General features: G+C 40.9%; 2 protein-coding genes across 3 annotated transcripts in view; both read right to left on the reverse strand.

Annotated features, from left to right (window-relative positions):
- The window catches only part of scube3 (signal peptide, CUB domain, EGF-like 3), a 75,587-nt gene extending 73,180 nt beyond the window's left edge, over positions 1-2,407 (reverse strand). Inside the window, exon 1 of one of the 2 annotated variants that reach the window (XM_006794259.3) lies at positions 1,908-2,407. In XM_006794259.3, the coding sequence (XP_006794322.2) occupies positions 1,908-2,007 (100 nt within the window). In that variant the 5' untranslated portion in view covers positions 2,008-2,407. The remainder of the gene's footprint in view (positions 1-1,907) is intronic. The other variant, XM_006794260.3, reaches the window with a different exon arrangement.
- Positions 2,408-9,611: 7,204 nt separating this feature from the next.
- On the reverse strand, positions 9,612-17,466 carry LOC102796961 (specifically androgen-regulated gene protein). The gene is made up of 4 exons (XM_006794258.3): positions 17,329-17,466; positions 14,148-14,332; positions 12,164-12,326; positions 9,612-12,055 (listed from the first exon to the last, which is right to left on the reverse strand). Exons 2-4 carry the CDS (start codon positions 14,196-14,198, stop codon positions 10,551-10,553), a joined length of 1,719 nt encoding a protein of 572 aa, XP_006794321.2. The 5' UTR covers positions 14,199-14,332; positions 17,329-17,466; the 3' UTR covers positions 9,612-10,550.
- Positions 17,467-20,823: the final 3,357 nt, after the last annotated feature.

Raw genomic sequence — 20,823 nt, forward strand, 5'->3', positions numbered from 1 at the left:
CAGGCAGCACCTCTAGGTAAGCCACCCCATGACTTGGGCCTCATATTGCCAAGGCTGTTCGGTTCCCACAGTGTGTCAGGGCCTGCATGTGGCCTTCCTCCCTGCTTGGGCAGCCCTGCGTCTTTAGACCCCCAGGCACCGGAGCAGAGGTTACACCAACACAGCCAGCAACAGCAGCATGTCAGCCCCACACCAACCGTTGCCTTGGTGCCGCTGCATTAGCAAAGAGCTCCTGACTCTGTTCAAGGGAAAGTGATTTGCCATGACGTCTATGGCTCCCCACTTTTCGTTCTCTTTTTCTCGCTTGTTGCTGCTCGCTCACTAAGAAACCTCCTCTCTCCCCGTCTTCTCTCTGCACATTTAATCTCTCCCGTTTCCCCCAGTCTCATTTTTCCCCCTTCGTTGTCATTCTCTCCACCACATCCTCAAATCTTCCCTTTCACTTTTTCCCCCTGATGCCTAAAACACAGTGCCATGATTAGACTGACACTGATGAAAGACAACATCTGTCTTGAATAAATATTGAACTGACAAATTATGCTCTTTTTTTTCCCTCCCCCAGTCATTGTTCATCTAAATTTCTTCATTTTTCAAAATTGTTCCCGGCTTGCAGACTGAACAGTGCCACAGAGTTGCCACCAACACCAAACACAATATTTATTTTCACTTCAGCACAAAAAAAATGCTCACAAATAGCGACAGAGCTAAACGCAAATAATATGTCACTGCAGAGCTGCACTGATAAACAGGAACTGGAGGAGAAACCCATCAAGTGGTCACTGCATTTCACTCGATGACCAACAAACAGGTGCATGCCATTACAGACCAGCTCTCATACAGCAGCATTCCACAGCACAAGGAAGTGTGTAATCGATGTTGTGGAAAATAAAGTGAGAAAAAAGTAGTTCTAATTGCAAAATGTAAATATTGAGTTTTCCCACAAGTGGGGGCAGACCACCCAGGATGCAAAATAGTCACCCACCCCCTTTCTCTTTTTGCCTTGTCGACCGCCCGAGAGATGTCTTTTTGTGAGTGCAAAACATCACCGACCACAATCAACACTCACACAGAAACCATGATGTGTCTTTGCATGCAAATACTTCTGGCAGCTCTGGCTTGGCATTTGTATTGTGGGAAAATTAGGTGATGAAAACCTTGAGGAGAAGGCTGAGTGGATCAGAAATTTAGTGTATAACACCATGTCTGCCTTGTTCCTGCAAGGTGCCAGACTTTTTGATTCAGACTGTTCCTGTCTGCTGTGAATAAATTCTCACAAGAAAAGAGAGCAAGAGGGCAGCCGGCTGGGCAGGACAACACTGTAGCTGCAGTGTCTGACAGAGACTCCTCCATGTGTGTGTGTGTGTGTGTTACAGGCCAGTGTCAAATACTTGTCTGGACTGTGACAAATACCTCCCAGTAGCCTCACCACAACTACCTGCAAGATTAGAAATGAAACATAACTGCTAATGCTGTTTGAAGATCAAAGGCAACTGTTTTTCTGACAACAGCGAGCGTTCAGCGAAACTTAATTTAAGCCTTATTATGTTTCCACTATTTGTCTTGGCAGGTCTACGCAAATATATGCAACTGAGCACACTGACACAAGAGAAAAGCAGTCAAATGATTGCAAAATAAGCCGCTGAATCAACAGACGGCATCTGCTTGAATCAAACAGAGAATAATAGATGGATCAAAGTCTGCAAAAAAAGAAAGAAAAACTTCACTTCTGCTCATTAAATTTCAAAGTATTCTACTTTAAACTTTGTTTTAACACGCATTTATTTAGGCACACGTTTGGATCTTTCCAAAGGCATGCAATAAATCTATTAATTAGCTACCCCGACATTCAACCAATTCACTCAAAATAGGAGGTATTTCGAGGTGAAAAGAAGGCACAAAAAACTTACCTTGAGTGGTTTTACTTCCTGAAGCTGACTGTTGGACAAAGGCGACCAGGCAGAAACCTACAAATCCAAGGCTCGCGCGTATCAAAGCGTGCATATACATGTTAACTTTCACTGTAGTTTAACACAAGCACTTTCTAAGATCTACGATGCGCAAGAACACATACGAGGGTGTGTGTGCGTGTGCTATAAAGGTCTCTTGTTATTCCCTGTGAGCACCCCCTGACAGGACACTATGCGATCCTTTTTTCCCCTTTTAACGCCTGCTCATTTGAGTTTCAAGTGATCGGGGTTGAGGACAGCCCGACAACGCGGAGCGGAGGAAGGCTTTTCTGTTATCATGTTTCGAGCCAGACCGATGTCAATTTAAGAAAGGGTGAGAGAGAGAGAGGGAGAGGGAGAGAGAGGGGGAAAGAAGGAGAAATGGAGAGATGGAGTGCAGTGGCGGGGTCTGAAGGGGGAGGAGAGAATAAGGAGCGTCCGTGCTGCGCTCCGGACTCCTCTTGCTGCTCCTTCTCTTTCCTGACTGGCTCTCAGTGCTTCGTTCCTTTTTTTTTTGTTGTGCAGGAATTTACACACAGGTGTTGGCTGAGCTCAAGGTGGACAAGTGTTGCCGTGTGCACTGAGAGTGGGGCTCACAGGTCACCTGGCTGATGCCACCTGCGCAAAAAAGGGGGAAAAAGAAAGAAAGTTGCCGTCACGGCAGCGTGGTAAAATCATCGCCTTAAAGGGGGACAAGAGGGCGGATGGATTTATAAAAGACTCCGATGGAAAAAGTAATAGCCCGGAGATTGCATTTTTGTTCTCATCCAGCAGACTGTACAGCCCATCTAGTCCCTCAAACAAACCAATAAACGCCTATTTACGGATCATGTGTGCGGCATCAACGTGATCTCGTCTGCTGTGCTGATAAAAGATTATAGTTGTCGTTTAACGATTTTACCGAGAGCACTTGTCGGCATTTAGAAATAGTCCAATCGAGGCTAAAACACGGAATATTCTACAACACTCTTAACAAAATTATTTGATATTCTTTATTCCATCTCTGCACTGAATTGAGTTCAAAGTTCACATCACAGACAAAATTGCAAAACTTCTTTGAAAATTGGAAAGTGAATATGTTTTTTTTTCAAGTTTCAATTGACTTTCTTGAGTAACATCCTTATTCCAAGGTCAATTGAGGGCCTTAAGCAATTTCATGTCCTATTTTAAGCTCGAGCTGGACCTGTTTGAAGAACTTCCGAGTGAAGCTGTGAATCTCATAAGAGTTTACTTTAATAAAACCGCTAGATGATTATGTTGAACGTTTAAGCTACACCAGCTGTTAAAAATACAGTTCGAGATGAAACAGTTCCTCAGGTATGATAACTTACAATTGGTATTTGTTTACAGGAAAATTGGTGAAAGCTTTATGAAAATCATCTGGTATATTGGGGAAAAACAGGATAGAAATTATATCTCGAGTCATCTGGTTCCAAAACCTTAACCAACACCACATTACCAGTTTGTCTTTTCCTGCAGGAGATTAGCTCAACTGCCACATTTCTCTCAGAGATTTTTCCCCCTCCTGGCTTTGAATAAGCAAGCCCTGTCTAGTGACAGAAATCAGTAATACTGAGATTCACTGAGGTATTTGTGAAGCATGTGTTAGAGGGAAAAACATTAGAAGGCAGCATTTCCTTGAACCAAATAAAGATGAGACAGCTTCAGCGTGTTAAAACTTTTGAAGTTAAATTCGGGGGTTGAAGATGAACAGCCATCAGCCATTTCTGCAGCTCACGAGTCACTCTGTGCACACCATTACCCCCAAGACCTGAAGAGAAATGAGGCTTGAGGAGTTACATGAATCAGAACAGGCCTTTTTCGTATCATCGCTATCACAACCCACTGAGCTACTGTGCCACATTTCACCAGCAATGACATATGAAGCATTTGTTTCCAGGAAGTGTGCAGCGAAGGAAACACATCTGTATCCCCACACCTGCTACCTCCCTCTGCATTATCACGTAAATTAACCAGCTGTGTCGATGCATTTATGTTTGCATTTCGCCGTGCGAGCAGATCCAACACTGTAATCATCGCGCCTGCTCCCATGTGTAATTTTTTTTTTCTCAATCAAATATAATTAGGGCATCACAATGAGGCTGATTGCAGATAACAACGCTGCTTTCTTCAGATGATGCAGACACACACATTATGATGGGGTTGAGGGCAGAAAGGAGGAGAGAGGATTATTACTCATTATACTGTGTATTATATGTGTCTATCTCTATCTCTATTTTAAAAATTACCGGTGAAATATTCATTATTTTGGATTCAGAGACAAGAAATTTCACAAACAATGTCTTTTAGTGTGGATTTCCATGCAACCCCACATTTCACCAGAGACTAGGGGCCTCAATAACTAAGAGATTCAGTGCAACAGAATAACCTTCCGAGGATCCCTCTTTGCATCCACAGAAGAAGAAAAAACATGTAAATCCACAGCTCAAAGTCAAGCAGTTCAGTGTAATTAAAATAACATCCGTCAGGGATATGGAAATATCCCATGTCCCCGTGTCCAAATCTCTGGGTAATTGTGAGCACTTGTATAACCAAATGAGCTCAGAGTCACACAGGGAGTTTGAGAAAGTCAGCACATGGTTGCCACGGAGCCCATGCACAAGTCACACTGGTGGATCAGTACACTTTTCATGGCAACACTTCATTAAAGACAGAGGTTTGTGCACAGGCACTACACTCAGCACCAGACCGAGCTATTTTTACAACAACAGACACACAAGGGAAACCCAGGCCATGTTTAATTTATGATTCTTGTCACAAAAAGGACTTTGGCTTCATACTGGGTAAAGAAAAGTGGGAGAGTGGAGAAGGTGAAGAAGAAGAAGGTGTCAAGAGATCTGTAAGGATCTTTCATAGATAATGAGACCAATTGAGCTGTGTTTCACCAAGACTGAGACGGTCTTTATGCAACATGTTCAAGAGATTTGCTGCAGAGCGGCTGACCACAACTTGCTCCGACTTGTTCTGCAGTGAATGAGCAGCACCATTTTCCCCCTTGAATTTTTTTTTTTAAATCTGAAGGCAATATCTTTTCGTAATGTCCTTTGAAAGATCTGAGGCAAGTTGCCGTTTGGCACTATATGAAAAATGCATGATTGTCGGAGATACACCACATCAACACAATTTAACAACAGCTGTTCGAGCTGTTCTCACCTTGCAACTCCAAAATATCCACTTCTCAGAAATTAGAGGGCAAAAAATGTGCAGCAACCAGTTGTTTTAAGACAGTGTTGGTAAAACCTACATTTTGGCTCCAAAATATCAAAGTCAGACAATATTCCAACAGCTGTTTCTGTAAGATAAATGCGACATGGATGCATGTTGGGAGGCAACTGTGGGCCACCCCTTTACTATACTGCATGCTAATGAACTGTGGAGTTAGAGGCCCTGCAGAGAGCCTAATGTGTTCTTCCAGATGGTCATACACAGGGGCACATCACCTCATTTACTTTCTTCCAGTTCGACATTTGTGCTCCCAATTGTCTTAAAGAATTACGTGTGAATATGTCACAGCTTGGAGCGCAGAACTTTTTCCGCTTTGTTCATTTTTTTTTTACCCCCTTCTTATGCTAGGTTACCAACACTACCACAGGCCCAGCAGGATGCCTTGGTACTCACCATGCCAGCACCACAGGGGAGCCGAGTGGCTTGCTGAGTTCCACACTTTAGTACAGGCATCCCAGCGAATGCTGTGGGCTTGCCCCAGGAATGCCTCCTGACCACAGCCTCAGTCACTGGCAAAAACAGGGAGCAAGAGAGGGAGAGTGAAGAAGGAAATACACTTATCGAGTCAGAACAAACACAGATTTCACATAGTCACCCTGACCAGCCGAAAGACTTATTCGTCCCTATCGAATACCACGTCTCCTCGAAGAAGAGTAATCGGTGAAGCTATGTTGCTTTTGTAACAACACACCACAGAAAATGAGCTACTAATGAGAGTTATCATCACCTTGCTGTCAGGCCCCGAGTCATGAAGGCTTGGTTACCTTTCAAGTGAGAGTCCTAGTGATATTACCCGAGTCTTATTGTTGTTGCAGCAGGGAGGTAAACAAGATACAAACAGCTTGTTAGCTGCATGAGGGTGCAAGAGGGTGCTCGTTCTGTATCTCCTGCGTCTGAGTGTCTGTGAATACCTATAATCAAGTGGACTCATCGTGATCAAATGAGACAGAGTGGAAGATTTGGTCCTGTTATGGTCCTAAATGTAATCCTTTCTATGCCTGCATCTTTCAAAGTATCAGCCATCATTATACAACTGAATTGTATTACTGTGCTTAGTGGCTATCTGAAAGCACACACACCCAAACAGAGGAGCCATAATAACCATGAATTTTAAGTAAACTCTTTTGATGACACAGAACTGGGCTGGGCATGCTTAAACCCAAGCACGCTCAGCAGTGGCTCTTTGCCACTTTGTCTTCACTAATCCTCAATAGTCTGCTCATATACTGAGAAAGGGATGAGGATTTTGGCCACAACTTTCAGACACTATGCAAGAAGGTAAGTACAGAACAGGTCCAGGGTGGTGGGGAAGTCCCATGAGCTCACTGTCTAGCCAGATAGTGCAACAGCTACGCCTACCTGCTCCAACCACTGACACCAGGGAGTGTCTACAAGGAGCTTTGTGGATATTTAGCTCATCTATGCATCATAAAATATAAAATATAACTAAACCTTTGAGATTTTACTCCACGTATAACTGGTAAAATATCAAACTTCAATTCCCCTTTAAACTGTTTAAGGCTGAAATGTTGATGAGTAAAAACTTCCCGCAAATCACCCCCATTCATTTCTCCCACTATTTGCTAATACTCTGACATGAATCATTTCAAATGAATCATTTTGTCTAGAAGAAAAGATAACGGGATGTTGTTGTAAAGATAAAACCCATGGTTACAGTTGCCTCCAAAGTGTTTTTGTTCCCCTTAAAGAAAATAAGGTTTATAAAGAAAGTCCATCCTTTTTCTTATCTAACCACATCCATATTTATGGCCAAATAATCAGTCAAAGCAATCAAATGAGGCACAGAGGGAACAGGCAGCTCTACACAAGAAGACCTCAGGCGCCTAAGCAATCTAAACCGAGAAGCAATGGTAGAGACATCGCTAACCACCGCACATGTTACCACGAAGAAAGACAAAACATCTAAGATGCAACAGGTCCAATTTTCCACAGAAAAGCATGTTTAGTGAGATTGAATAGCTCAGTTAATTGGTTAACTGAATCCTCCTCCCACATACGTACACAAACACACACACACACTTTTAATGACTAAGCTTGAAACTAAAACTTGAACTTTCAGGTTCACATTTTTGGTAGTGAAACCCCCTTTGATGCAGACTTACTTTGTCCTGGTCTAGGCCTACAGCAAATGCATTTTAATCCTCACTGATGTGCCATAATGTCAGATTATCTGGTGGGATAGTCTAATCTCATCCATAAATGCAGTTAGGGGTCTTTTCAAGGATACATATAAAAAGCAAATAAACAAAAGACACCCGTTATTACAAAAGTGAATGGTACACAGAGAAACTGATCTGTTTTCACTTTACTCCATATTTTTTAAATCGAAATATTTAATTAAGCACTTTTTCTGTGTGCAGTTTATTTGAGAAATAAAAGGAGAAAAAAACATCAATCGCATCTGTGCACAAATTCAAATGTGCAACAGCAACATATGGCCCAACATAACAGCGTAAGCGGTGCGGTTCTACCCACATATGAATCTAGACTGCACTCTAGTGGCGGCAGGTTTCAAAGTGAGAAAGTAATACAAACGTGAGGTTTTGACTCGTCAGAGCAGAAGGAATAAATATGATTAATGAAGAGTCAGTTTTATTAAATGTCCTAGTATGCGTACACACATGTACACACACTAGTAGATCCTCTCTTTAGTGGATCCAACAATCACTACCAAACTTGTGCTCCTCCTGCTCTGACAGCTAAAACGTCCTCCAGGATTTCAGAAAACAAAGATTGTCTCAGTGTTACAGTGATATAAACACACTCTAAAATTGTATATTGAAAATTTTGGATAATTATCATTCTTTTTTTAAATTTTTTGCATCCAAATTTTAGAACTATGCTTTGCATAATTTGATATAAACTGAAAGAATACATTGTCCCTGACTGCAGTGCACCCATGAATGTTCAGAAAAATATCACAGGATTGTTTTTACACTGAAGAAAACATAAAAATGTGCAATACTCAAGCCAGTTGTTATGTGGGTATTTTTTTTAAGAGCACACATGGACATCGTGATAGGTAACTGAAATCTTGTACATTCTGAAGTTTGGTAGAGCTGTGTGTCACATGCAAGTGCTAATAAACAAGCCAAACGTATCGCTGCCCCCTTCGACTCTCCTGTGCCCCACAGTTTGAACATTACTGCTGTAGTATGATGGACAGGTGTTCGCTCTGTAGACTCTTGTTCACCTCTGTCACATTTCATACCAATCACTAAAAGTTTTCATTTTCTCTGTAGGCAGAATTTTATGGTATGTTTCTCATAGTGGCTGTTTCAGGATCCTAGGAGAACAACTGTGAAAGCTGACAGTTGCTGTCATTGAGTCCTTGTCAGTCAGGTCTGCTGCACTCAGGTGGAAAGGAAAAATAGCTCACATACCAACACGCCGCAGTGCAGCACAAAGCCGCCTGTGTCAGTCTGACGGCACCCACTGTAGCTGCTTTCTCTTCTCTTGGGTTTATAGGGAATGAGGATGTTCACTTTGAGCTAAACAAAAATAAACCACTGATACTTTACATACTAGCTTCTTGGTGTCTGGAACAAAACAGTGAGTACTATTCAACTCTGAATTAAACAAATGTGCTTCATCTCTTGATGTAAAATATTAAAAACAATATTCAAATTTCCACTCGGCTCATATTAAAAATTGCGACTGGGAGATCGAGATCTTATAAAAATATTTTTAGACTTTAAACAAAAAAGCATGGAAATATTCTGAGTGTAGAAAATGCAAACTAGAGGCTGGACTTTAAAAAAAATAAATAAAAATCATGCTGCAAAGCTGTCCTAGGCGTTATCAGGATCAGAGTTAAGGGCTGGTATCAAGGGCAGGGCTCAAAGAATTACAACAATGACACAGTACCATTGGCACTGATCCAGCCATGCAGAGACAGCGCACCTTTACCTTGCTAATTTCTAATTGGACAATTAAAGAGGAGTCATTGTTATCCGCCTGGACACGCCAAGAAAATTTTAATTTTGCTCATTTTTTCCATCAGCACTGTCTGGAAAGTTTAGTTCCAAAAATAGCCAAATGTGTTGATCCAGTCCCTGGTTTGTTCTTTGTTAGCTCTGTAGTTCTGCACCCTGCTGTAAACAGCTGCTCAGATAAAACACTTTTTCAAATTGAGCCTGCGTTCACAGAAGTAGGTGACCTCACCGGCAAATTACAGGAAAGAGCAATTCTATTTGTCTAAAAAGCCTGCAGCGGCAATAAAATGTTTTTCAGACAAACCGTCGGCTCGTAAATGAGCCATCATGAGCAGCAAAGATGTTCCGTGAAGGCTGAACCGCGAGGTGAAAAACAGGTTGTACTAGTTCAATCACCATCACATCAGATAAAGTTGCTGAGGCTGAGCCACAAAACTGGTGCCTCAAGTTTCGATTCGATATGACAGACGCATCTGCGTTTTAAAAAAATGACCAAAAGGAGTCAAAACAATGACATTCAGAAAACAGTCAGTTTATGGTTTAAATAAAAGATGCAATAAATGCCTGCAACTTGTCGACCCATTAGCTCCAGACATGTAGCTGCTATGTAACAAGCTTATGCATCATTATTCAGCCATGCAAAAAAACATTTTAGATCCTTCTCACCCAGTGGTCACCGACTATGTGCTTTGAGTTACGGTAAGGTATGTTCCCGAACATCCCTTCCCCATATCCATTGATTTAAAAAGAAAAACAAAATCTTCTAGTTATGATACAAACTCTACAAAGCAAATAGGTTCAGTGCAGTTCACAGTAAATGCAAAAATCTGAGTACTAGCCAGCGCTTGGTAAAAGGAAACAAAACCAGACAAAAAGTCTAACAGACTGTAGGAAGTGAAAATCAAATTACATAACACAACAGCAACACATGGAAGTACCTAAAAGGAGAAGTACAAAGAGACCCTATGAAAGCACACAGCGAGGGACATTAAGAAGGTTTCTACTTACACTTCACAAAATAAACTGAAATGACTAAATAACTCGCTATTGTCTCATAAAAGCAACATCATTTACTTTACAAAAGTACATATATTACAGTGACAGTTAATGAATATTAAAAATATCCTTGACTGCTGGTTCTGTGGGGAAAAAACATTGGAAATAAGGTTGTACAATATAGGTAAAAAGTACATTCAATAATGTCCTTGACAGTCATTCAATTCCAACTTTTGTCAATGCAGTAAAATAAAAAAAAATGCATAAATATGTGGTTAAGCTGCTTCCTGAAAGCTTCTTTTTTCTATTTTTTTTAAACTGTCCATATTAATCACGTAGAAAACTCTGGCATGTTTCTTAACATACATCATCTTAAAGTAGTCTGACAGATAAATGAGTTGCATATTTAATCTCTTAGCAGTCCGAGCTTCTTCAGGGCCCCACGGCGGTCCTCTTCATTTTCTGAACGAGGGCAGATCAGCACGCTGATACCTTGTGACCGAGGCAGTTTCTGAGCGTCTCTGGAGTGATGCAAGGCAGTGTGGGCAGGCAAGGCCTTCTGTGAGGCTGGCTCTTTAGTAATGGAAGGCTCTGCCTCCAAATCCTCTCCTTGAGCACTTGAGAACTCCTTCCTACTCCCAAGAGAGGCGGGGCGTGGTCGATGGTTACGCAGCTTGTTGAGGTTCTGATTAATGCTGGTGCCCTGACTGGCTTCACTGTAGTCTTGACCTGCTGTATATCTGCTTATACCCACCTCAGTGCGCCCGAGGCTGGCTGATTTGACCTTTGGCGGTGTCAGCTGCTTGACCAGGCCAGAATAGGTAAGAGAAGTGGCATCTTTGACAGCAGATGGTTGATTTTCTGAAGGAGAAAGCTCAGTGCGGTCACTGAAATCAGCAGGTGCTGGGAGAATATCAGGATCCAGAACTGTAAGAGCAGTAGAAGTGTTTGATGGTAATAGAGCACCAGGGTTCAAAGGCTGGACAGTAACAGAGGCAGAGGGAAGGTTATAAGACTGCGATGATGGTGGTTCATTTGGAGCTGCAGGGCTGATTGGAGGAGAAGAAGAAGATGAAGCTGACCAAGACACTCTGGTTTTGGGAGGAAGTTTAGAGCTCTGGTTTGGGATTGATTCTTCCTCACTGCTTTTAAGCAGGCCGAGCTTTCTGAGAGCCTCCATGCGAACTTTGTGAGGATCCAAGAATGGCCGCTGTTCACTGCTGTTGAGCACTGGATGCGCTGAGTTTCCATCAGAGTTAGTCATCTTGTGAGATTTCAGAATAATGTTGGGGGGAAGCTTTTTAGGCTTTGGGGCCACAACAGGTGGACTTTTGGGCTCTGCACTTTCAGGAGACGCTGGAGCAACAATTTGTGAACTTGTGAGCAGACTGAGAGACTCAGGCTGAGGTTTGATTTGAGGCACCTTGGTCACAGGGCTTGTCAAATTTTTCTTGACAGAAGCCCTCTGACGAATCTGCTCCAAATCAAAGCTTATTCCCGGCTTTTTCCTGGATATTCCCACAGATGGAGTAAGGTCTTTTACTTTCACAGGCTGTGAAGGAGAGTCAGGTTCATCCCTAAAGTTTAAGGGAGGTGGAATTACACTCAGATCAGTCTCAGAGGTGTCAGTAGATGGCCCTGGACAAACAATTGTACTTTTGACACTCTCAGGATCAGCATCTTCATTTGTGGCTAAGCTTGACATCTCAGTCTGCATAGCTGATGAGTGGATTCTGGTATCAGTAGAAGAGTCAGGGATTAGAGGACTGTCTTGTGGTTCAGAGATTTGATTTAGCAGAGTTTTTCCTTCTGTGGCTAATGTTGTGGATGCAGGTGGTGCTGTGGGCACTTCATCACTTAGAAATGATTTCTGGTCGCGTTTGGAGCCATTAGGCATCAAAGTGGAAATGTCTAATTAAGAAAAGCACAATTACAACAGTTAGTGTTGCAGCACAAACTGTGCATCTGCGAAGCAAATAAAGGTACACAAGAAAATATACACAACAGCACATCGCATACCATTTACTCTCATCTGATCTGCTTTTTCTGTTAGACTCTCATGATGCGATTCATCATTCGATACGCCGCTGTCCTCCTGCGTCTCCAGCGCTTCGATTGTTTCTTCCAGATACGTGAGACATGCCCTCTCCTCTGCAGATAAGTGGTCCATGCTGTCTTCACTCTGCACAAAAAATGAAATTATATATTTTTTCCTATCATGTGTATTTTTCACGACTTTGTCAATTTGATTCTCATATTATCACACGACTGTTTTGCATTTCTTAACGCTTTTTTAAAAATACCCAATTCTCCCCGTACAGTTTTAATAAATATAACATCTTATTCAGTTTTTCATAGGCTCTAATTTAAATTACCACACAGTGCTGGTGTGTGGGGTGGGAGGGAGGAGTCTGTCAGTCATGTTAGAAGAAGAAAGACTCCACTACTGCATTTATTAGCAGGATAGGGAACTTCCCAGACTGGACGTTATCAGAAATGAGAGCGTCACGAGATCTACCTGAAACAGCTGAGTTGTGCTCTGATCACGCCACAAATCAAAAGCTATATTGCAAGCTCCAGTCTCAGCAGCAATGACCCTTCTCATAGCGTGAAAAACTCCACCTGCTGATGTCCAGCATTCAGCTGGAAAATCCCGAAACAAAGACAAGCAGGAAGAAACTCCTCCAGTCACATACCAGCATGCCCAGAGCATAGCATGAAGCAAACTAGGTGTGATAACTGCCTGTATTATGTGTTTAGCTTCATTAGTTTCACTTGTTTCTAGTGACAGCTTAATTTGCATTGGCAGCAAAAAGTCAGACTTGTTCCTGGTGGGTGCTGGACACCATCAGGGCTGTCCTTTGTCAAAGATTTCTAAGGACAGTCAAGGGGTAGAGGGTGTTGAATTCTGTAGTCTCAAGTTCTCATTTCTGCTTTTTGCAGACGATGTGGTTCTCTTGGCTACATCAGCCGGCGGCCTCCAGCTCATACTGGAGTGGTTTACAACTGAGTGTGAAACATGACGAATGAGAATTAGGACCTACGAGTCTAAGGCCGTGGTTCTCAGCAAGAAAAGGGGGAAATTTTGTATAGTGACTCACTAGTCTCTTCCAAAGGGTGTCTATGCTCACCTGTAGAGATAGAGTTGGGAGCTTATCTGGGAGGGTCATTGAGTACAACTACTCCTTTTCCTCAAAAGAAGCCAGTTGAGGTGGTTTGGCCTTTGACCAGGATACCTCCTAGACAAGGCATCTCCTACAGGGAGGAGGCCTTAGGGCAGACCCAGAGCAAACTGGACAGATTACATTTCAGGGATACTGATTGATTTTTGCGTGTTTATTTCAGTTATTTTATATTGAAGTCAAAATGAAACTGAATTGGTTTCATCATATAAATTCAGCCCAAATAATGATTAAACTCACTGGCACCAGAACCAAAGGATGATAAATAAGCTTTTAAGGAATAATGTAGATTAAATCTGTAAGATTAGGTACAAAGTATGCAAATTAATTGCAACTTTGCCATTTTTTACCATATCTAATAATACTCCAAGAAGAAATAACGTTTGCTATTGTGATTTTTTTCTTACAGTAAATAATTCTTGGGGTCCCCCAGGGAACCCAGCTGGTAGTCTGTGTGTTAAATATGCAGTAGGTCAAACAGATCCAAAGGAACAACTCCCATCCATCTCCTAGTTTTCTCTTATTCTATATTAGCCTGTTGGAAAAAAATATATTTCAGGTGGCTGCTGGTGTCTGAGGGCTTCAGATTGTTTATACTTCATTTATGAAAACATGTGCTGAAACCCTTTGAAAGCTCCTCACTGACTAAACATGAGAACCCTTCACCAATTACAAATTCAGTTCCTCTCATCTCTCAGACTTCACAAATCTCAATTATTTCTTTATTCTCTTCCAGTCGAGGACAGAAGCGTTTGTGTTCGTTCTGTACGAGAGAGTCAGTGATACAGACGACTGAGATAAAGCGCTACAGCGGCACTCACATAGCCAGAGTTCGTGCTGATTACACTGTCCGAGCTTCCTGCGCTGTCCATGTTGCTACGGGAACACCACCTGGCCACGTGTCACTCTTTGGCATTGCACATGAAGGAAGATGAGGGCATCACATGCTCTTCGCGCACCTGTTTCGTTTGTGTAAATCTCACTGAAAGTCTGTCTCAGGAAAAATCTGAAATGTCAAGGACAAAAGCATGAAACTACAATCAGATGAAATTTGTGAGTCACTACTGTCTCCACAGTGGAAAATGTTCATTTCTTTGACCACTGACTGATGAAGCCTTAGTTTGAGGCTAAATATAGCTAGAGAATTAGTTGGTAAACAAAACAGCATCTTTACAATTATTGTGATAAATTAAGGTCATAAATTACAGCTGATAGTTTAATGATCCTCATAATGTAATGGCTGTCTTATTTTTGTAACATGATTCAAATGTGCTGTCATGGTCACTATGATATATTAAGCAAATCTAGTTATGCTAATTGAGTCATTAAATAAAATAATGGTTGAGCTAAAACTTTTCGCCTTTAAAAAAAAAAAAAAAAAAAAAAAACGTGGATCGAGGCACGCATTAAAGGTGAGTAGCTGTGAAATGGAGAATATTTTCAGTTATGCATATCTGTCATGCATAGTGATGTCTTTCACAGGAAACGGATTAAATGTTTCATTTATTAATAATTAAACTCACCTGTATGCCAACAGAAAAGACCTCTTATGGAGACCATTGTCGCATTTTTTATTTTTTTTTTAATTTGAGTCAGTTTCTAGCAAAAATGCCAAATATCTCAGAAATTTGGCATCTTCAGACTTAATAATTAATTTTGCTTGTGCTTAATTGTGCTTTCCCTCTTTTTGCCACTTATAACAGTGTATTTATGTATTTATAATTCATTACTGGTTTGGTCTTTAAGATATTTCTACAAATCAGGAAAATGAACTCGTCATCGCAAGCAGACAGTGCTGTCAGGATCCCTTAATAATCAGTATTTCAGCCATTATGATATAACAATCAAACACTCTTACTTGCAAATACACACAGTATACCTCACATCATGGCAAATTTGTTCCAAGAATCCAGATATGTTGTGTTACTGCATGCTTGTGCCTCCGCTCCCTATCTTTTGCGTATCACTACTGGCAGGTCAGGCATGAGGAAAGTATGCTAGTCGCAAAAAAAATTAATTAAAAAAAAAATCCACCAAACCAACAGGTTTATTATTAATGAGAGCATAAAGAAAAGGCAACTTCAAGTAGGTGTTTTTTTAGGGCTAGAGGAAAAATTGTCGACAATGGTCGTCAAAAGTTTTTTAGCTAATTAACTCTAAAGCTAAATGGGTCAGACAAATTGATCATTTTACTTAAAAAAGCTATTTTACGACCTGGTATAGAACTTATTTACCACATAGTGCTGCAGCCAGTTCAGGTATGTTTGTGGAAGCACAAGCAGCGCCATGTTTATTAAAAATACAAGAGTAACAGAATTAAAGTTTCTTTTCATACCCTGCTGCGCCTGCATGCAAATTATCCCCCAAAACAGCATGCTGTGTGTCACAGCTTTAGTTTATTTGTGCAATAGTAAATTAATGTGGTTCGAGAAGTGAGAGAAACTCAGACACTCAGGGGCTCATTCAGCAAAAACAATACATAACTCTGTCAGAATAAGAATTACAATGTACATCAAACATTCTCATAAAAACAACACTTAAAAAGCTAAAAACTAACACTTCCTGTGGGCCCATAAAGAGCCACCATAATTTTATTGCTGCAAGTGAAATATTTGAAATATTACCGAACAGTAAGATTGGGTAACAAGTGGGGGATTTTCTATGACTTTTGTGTTTTGAAATCTTGCATCTAATTAAAAAGCATGTTTTTTTAAAAGTAGCATTAAACACTACATTGAAGAAAATGAAATACATTTTTAGAGGACATGTAACTATTTTTCAATTTTACCGTCAGCTTTTTCACCTTATTACTTTTAAGATTTGAGTCATGCAAAGACAGTGACAGACTTTTCCTTTGTTCACTGAACTTATCAGCTCTATGTTCTGTACATGGCACTTTTGACCTGATGACATGAAAACTTAGCAAAGGCAGCAAATGAAAAACCTGATCATCAACCCCCACATTCCCACATGTTTTCTGGAAACAAAAGCTAGTTGACAAAGCACACACCAGCCTCCCACAGTAAGCAGCTAATTATCGTCCCTCCCTTTGTCCAAACCTGAGCAGGCAACACCTCTCAAACTGGAGCACTGGCAAAGCACACTGCACCCACAGCTGAGTCAGGATTTAATAGTGACAGGAATGTCACTTTGCCTGCTTCCATGTCTTCGACACAACTCTTAAATGAAGCCAAACACATGAGCGGATGAAACCTTTAAAATATGAAAAGGGAGGATCAGCTCCAGGCCTTAAATGCGAGAACAGCTGCACAGTTTGTGAGCTAGACTTATTAAAAACCCAGGATAATGATTGATAGCTTTTGATAACAAATCACAGTGCCTTATTGAAAAACTCAAAAATGTTAAGTATGTATTCAAGGTTAGCCAGCCGGCCAGAGCTGGTTTAATGATTAACAATAAACAAAGATTCATGGTTAACATTGGGTTGTGCAACTCACAGCCTGTTTAAATGAACAGAAACATGTCTTTAATGTTCACACTTGTTCCATTAAAATGACTGTTAGTGACATTTATGAGTAAATATTTGCATTAATCCTGACTCAGATAACCAGGGTCTAAACACTATGGTCAGTTGTGTTATCTCTAAAAACAAATTTAGAGCATAAAAACTGATAAGTAATGCATATCGGAGCATTTCTGATACTGATGTTAGTCTTTTGCTGAATATCTTACCCGTCTCTCTATTCCTACTGCACTCTCCTCCACAGACACAAAATGACACTCCAGGGTCAAAACTTACAAACTAAGTAAAAAAAACAAACACAAAAACATTATGTTACACCTGATGGTAAAATCTGCTCTGAACAAATGGAGCGCACACACTTACACACACGCACCACTCTAAATGAGCACTGTATTTTCATAAAGTTGACTTACGAGCTTTCACGCAACTTTATTTCGTCGTTGCCTCCATTGTAACCCATGATTACACCCTAAACGAGCCCATTTCGCTTTTAAGAGGACAGTTTCCTGATAACTTACCAGAAATGCGCGAGAAAGGTCGGTGAAACTGCGCTGCTGTCAGTCCATAGCTGCGGTGCACCTCACTCCCCCGACAGCACTGTTCCTGGAAGTAAAACTACGCGACTAGTAGTGACAGACGGGAGAGGAGTGAGAGGCTTACGGCCAGGTGAGGCAATTAACTTCCGCGCAGGTTGGTTTGTGGCCAATCAGAGAACTGGGCGACTGAGACTTTTCCAAGGAAGAGCCAATAGGAGAACAGCAGTAAAACGAGCGAAACCTCAAATGATTTTTCACCTTTTACTTTTCTGTGTTGAATACTGTCACTTATATTAAGTTATTATAACACTATATATAACTATATATAAGCACGTTAATAACATATTTAAACCAATGTAGTGTAATTCAATTGGATTTGCATAGCGCCACATCACAACAGTCGTCTCAAAGCCCTTGTAAAGTAAAAGCGCTACAATAATACAATATAATATAAAATATGAATAATACAATATAATTGACAATAATAGCAAAACCCCAACAATCAGATGAGGCTCTATAAGCAAGCACCTGGCAAAAGTGGGAAGGAAAAACTCCCTTTTAAAACCTTTTAACAGAATCAGGCTCAGGGAGGGGCGGCCATTGTCGCCACCTGTTGTGGATGAGGAGAGGGAGGCGGGGCTAGAGACAAGCTGTGGAAAAGAGCCATGGTTTAATAATAACTGATGATAAGTGCAGAGCGGTGTATAAACACATAGTGAGTGAAAAAGAAATACTCAGTACATCCAAACCTTCCTGTTTGGATTCGGGAGACAGACACCATCTCTACTTTTAAGATTAGGCTTCAAACTTTCCTTTTCACTAAAGCATATGGTTAGGGCTGGATCAGTTGCTGCAATAGGTGTAGGCTGCTGGAGGTTTCCCATGATGCATTGAGTGTTTCTTCTTCAGCCACCTTTCTCACTCATGTGTTAATAGACCTCTCTGCACTAAATCATACTTGTTATTCATCTCTGGCTGTCTTCCACAGCATGTCTTTATCCTGTCTTCCTTCTCTCTCCCCAACCGGTCATGGCTGATGGCCGCCCCACCCTGAGTCTGGTTCTGCTGGAGGTTTCGTCCCATTAAAAGAGTGTTTTTCCTTCGCACTGTCACCAAAGTGCTTGCTCATAGGGGGGTCTAATGAGTATTGGGTTTTTCTCCCTCTATGTATTATTGTAGGGTCTACCTTACAATAAAGCACCTTGAGGCGACTGTTGTTGTGATTTGGTGCTGTATAAATAAAATTGAATTGAATCATGGGAAGCCCCCGGAAGATTTGGCCTATTGAAGCATAACTAAGGGAGGATTCAGGCTCACCTGATCCAGCCCTAACTATAAGCTTCATCAAATAGAGATTGATCTTTAAATTTGAAAGGGTGTTTGTCTCCCGAATCCAAACTGGGAGCTGCTTCCACAGAAGAGAGGCCTGAAAGCTGAACATTCTGCCCCTCATTCTACATTTAAATACTCTAGGAACCGCGAGTCTGAGAGCGAAGTGCTCTGTTGGGGTGGTACAGTACTATGAGGTGTTTAAGATAAGATGGAGCCTCATTATTCAAAACCTTGTATGTGAGGAGCAGGATATCTGGATTTAACAGGCAGCCAATGAAAAGAAGCCAGTATGGGAGAAATGTGCTCCGTCAGTTATCTTGCTGCAGCATTTCGGCTCAACTGAAGGCTTTTCAGGGAGTTTTGAAAATAATGAATTGCAATATTCCAGTCTAGAAGTAATAACATATGAACTAATTTTTCAGCAAGACTCTGAGACAGCACGTTTCTAATTTTGAGATATTGCACAATTGCAACAATGCTGTCCTAGATATTTGTGTAATATGAACACTGAAAGATCTATCGTGGTCAAAAATGACTCCAAAGTTCCTCTCAGTGTTACTGGAAGCCAAGGTAATGCCATCCAGAGTAAGTATCTGGCTTGACACCACGTTTCTAAGATTTTTATCACTGAGTAGCAGAAGAAGCAGGAAATTACAGCACAAAAATAAAGTTTGATTTGGCAACAAATCAAAATTGAACTATCTTGAGGGGAACAGGAACATCTGCATCAATTTTCACTGCAATTAATACTAAAACATGAGTGTGTCAACCTCAGAAAATTAAGAGGTTAATCAGAGCCATTAAAGACTGTTGCTTTAGGACATTTGTATCTGTGGGAAATGCAATGGAAATCCATCCAGTAGATGTGGAGCTATTTCAGCCTGCCTGACCAACATGACTACAACACAACTTCTGTGAGAATACAAGGTAACCTAGATTCTCAGCCTCTGATTGTAAAATTACTACCACCAAACATTTATTTCAGTAATAATTTTTTCCATTTTTACAGGTCAGATACCACACACAGTCTGTGCGATACTGTGAGCAAAGCAGAACATCTGTGGATCAGATCTCACAGTCAGCATCTGTTTTCCAGGAACAGCAGCATATGTCTGTGACAGATGTGTAAACATCTCCATCATCTCATCTGTCATTGGGCCGCTGCTAGTACATTTTTTTTCCATGCCAGCAGTCACATCAAAGACGCAGCCATAGTTTGACATTTTTAAAGACATACTCATTACTCAGATTACAGAACAAACTGAATTCACTCTTGCCAGTTGAATTTGCAGCTAAAACCAATGAACAACGTAAGTTTAATTGGAAATACTTTGTAATACACAGAAAACATCAGGTATTTCAATCACTAGCTTAAATATTTTGTTAAATAAACTGAGTGAGATTTGCCTTTTCTCCCCCAAAACCAACATTAGAACTTCCATTCAGTCAACATTAAAAGTCTATTTCAGTTTACATTCACAAATGTAATAATTATTTTGAGTAAACACATCGTCTTGTTGTTGACATTTCACCGCAGCTGGCATTCGAATTATAGCTGCGGCAATTTTCTTCCGACTCATTTCCCTCATAACAAAGATAAAAATAATTGTCAAAGCACAACCAGAAGCTGGGGCAATTTCAAACCTTTGCAATATTTAAATTAACTTGAGCCGATAAAGCTAAACATGAACACAAAGTCAAAAGCACAATATGGGTTATGTAAGGTTTAAAAGGTGACCGAGGTCAAAGAAAAGCAAAACTTGTGTTTATCATCCTGTGCTGAAAAGTGAATTTCAGTTCAAATAAAAAGTTTCTCTTTGTTCTGATTTAATGAACTTTTTTTTTTAATAGACTGACAGAAGAAGCAGCTGTAATACATATTTCCTTTGTAAATCCACTGAGCTGTTGCAGAGAAGTTTATGATGTGGAGATGGGGTGGAGAGCAAACATTTCATTGGAAGACGTCAACAAACCTCGGCTGCCCTGAGCCAAATCGAGATACTCCGAATGCATCGACACTCATGCATCACTTACCCTTAAAGACTGCAACAGAGCTGTAAATCCATCAGAAATGTACCCAAATTTGGAGGAAGAGCCGTTAAAACAAGAACAAAGAATGTACTAATAAACATCCAGAGACAACGA

The sequence above is a fragment of the Neolamprologus brichardi genome, chromosome 20, assembly GCF_056152115.1.
Source record: "Neolamprologus brichardi isolate AB-2024 chromosome 20, ASM5615211v1, whole genome shotgun sequence".
NCBI classification, from domain to species: domain Eukaryota; kingdom Metazoa; phylum Chordata; class Actinopteri; order Cichliformes; family Cichlidae; genus Neolamprologus; species Neolamprologus brichardi.

Coding starts and splice junctions, on each gene's coding strand:
- LOC102796961 (XM_006794258.3), bottom strand. CDS start 14,198: ATGGACAGCGCAGGAAGCTCGGACAGTGTAATCAGCACGAACTCTGGC. Junction 12,327..14,147: donor TCAGCACGAACTCTGGCTAT/GTGAGTGCCGCT, acceptor TTTTTTGTGCAG/AGTGAAGACAGCATGGACCA. Junction 12,056..12,163: donor AGATCAGATGAGAGTAAATG/GTATGCGATGTG, acceptor TTTCTTAATTAG/ACATTTCCACTTTGATGCCT.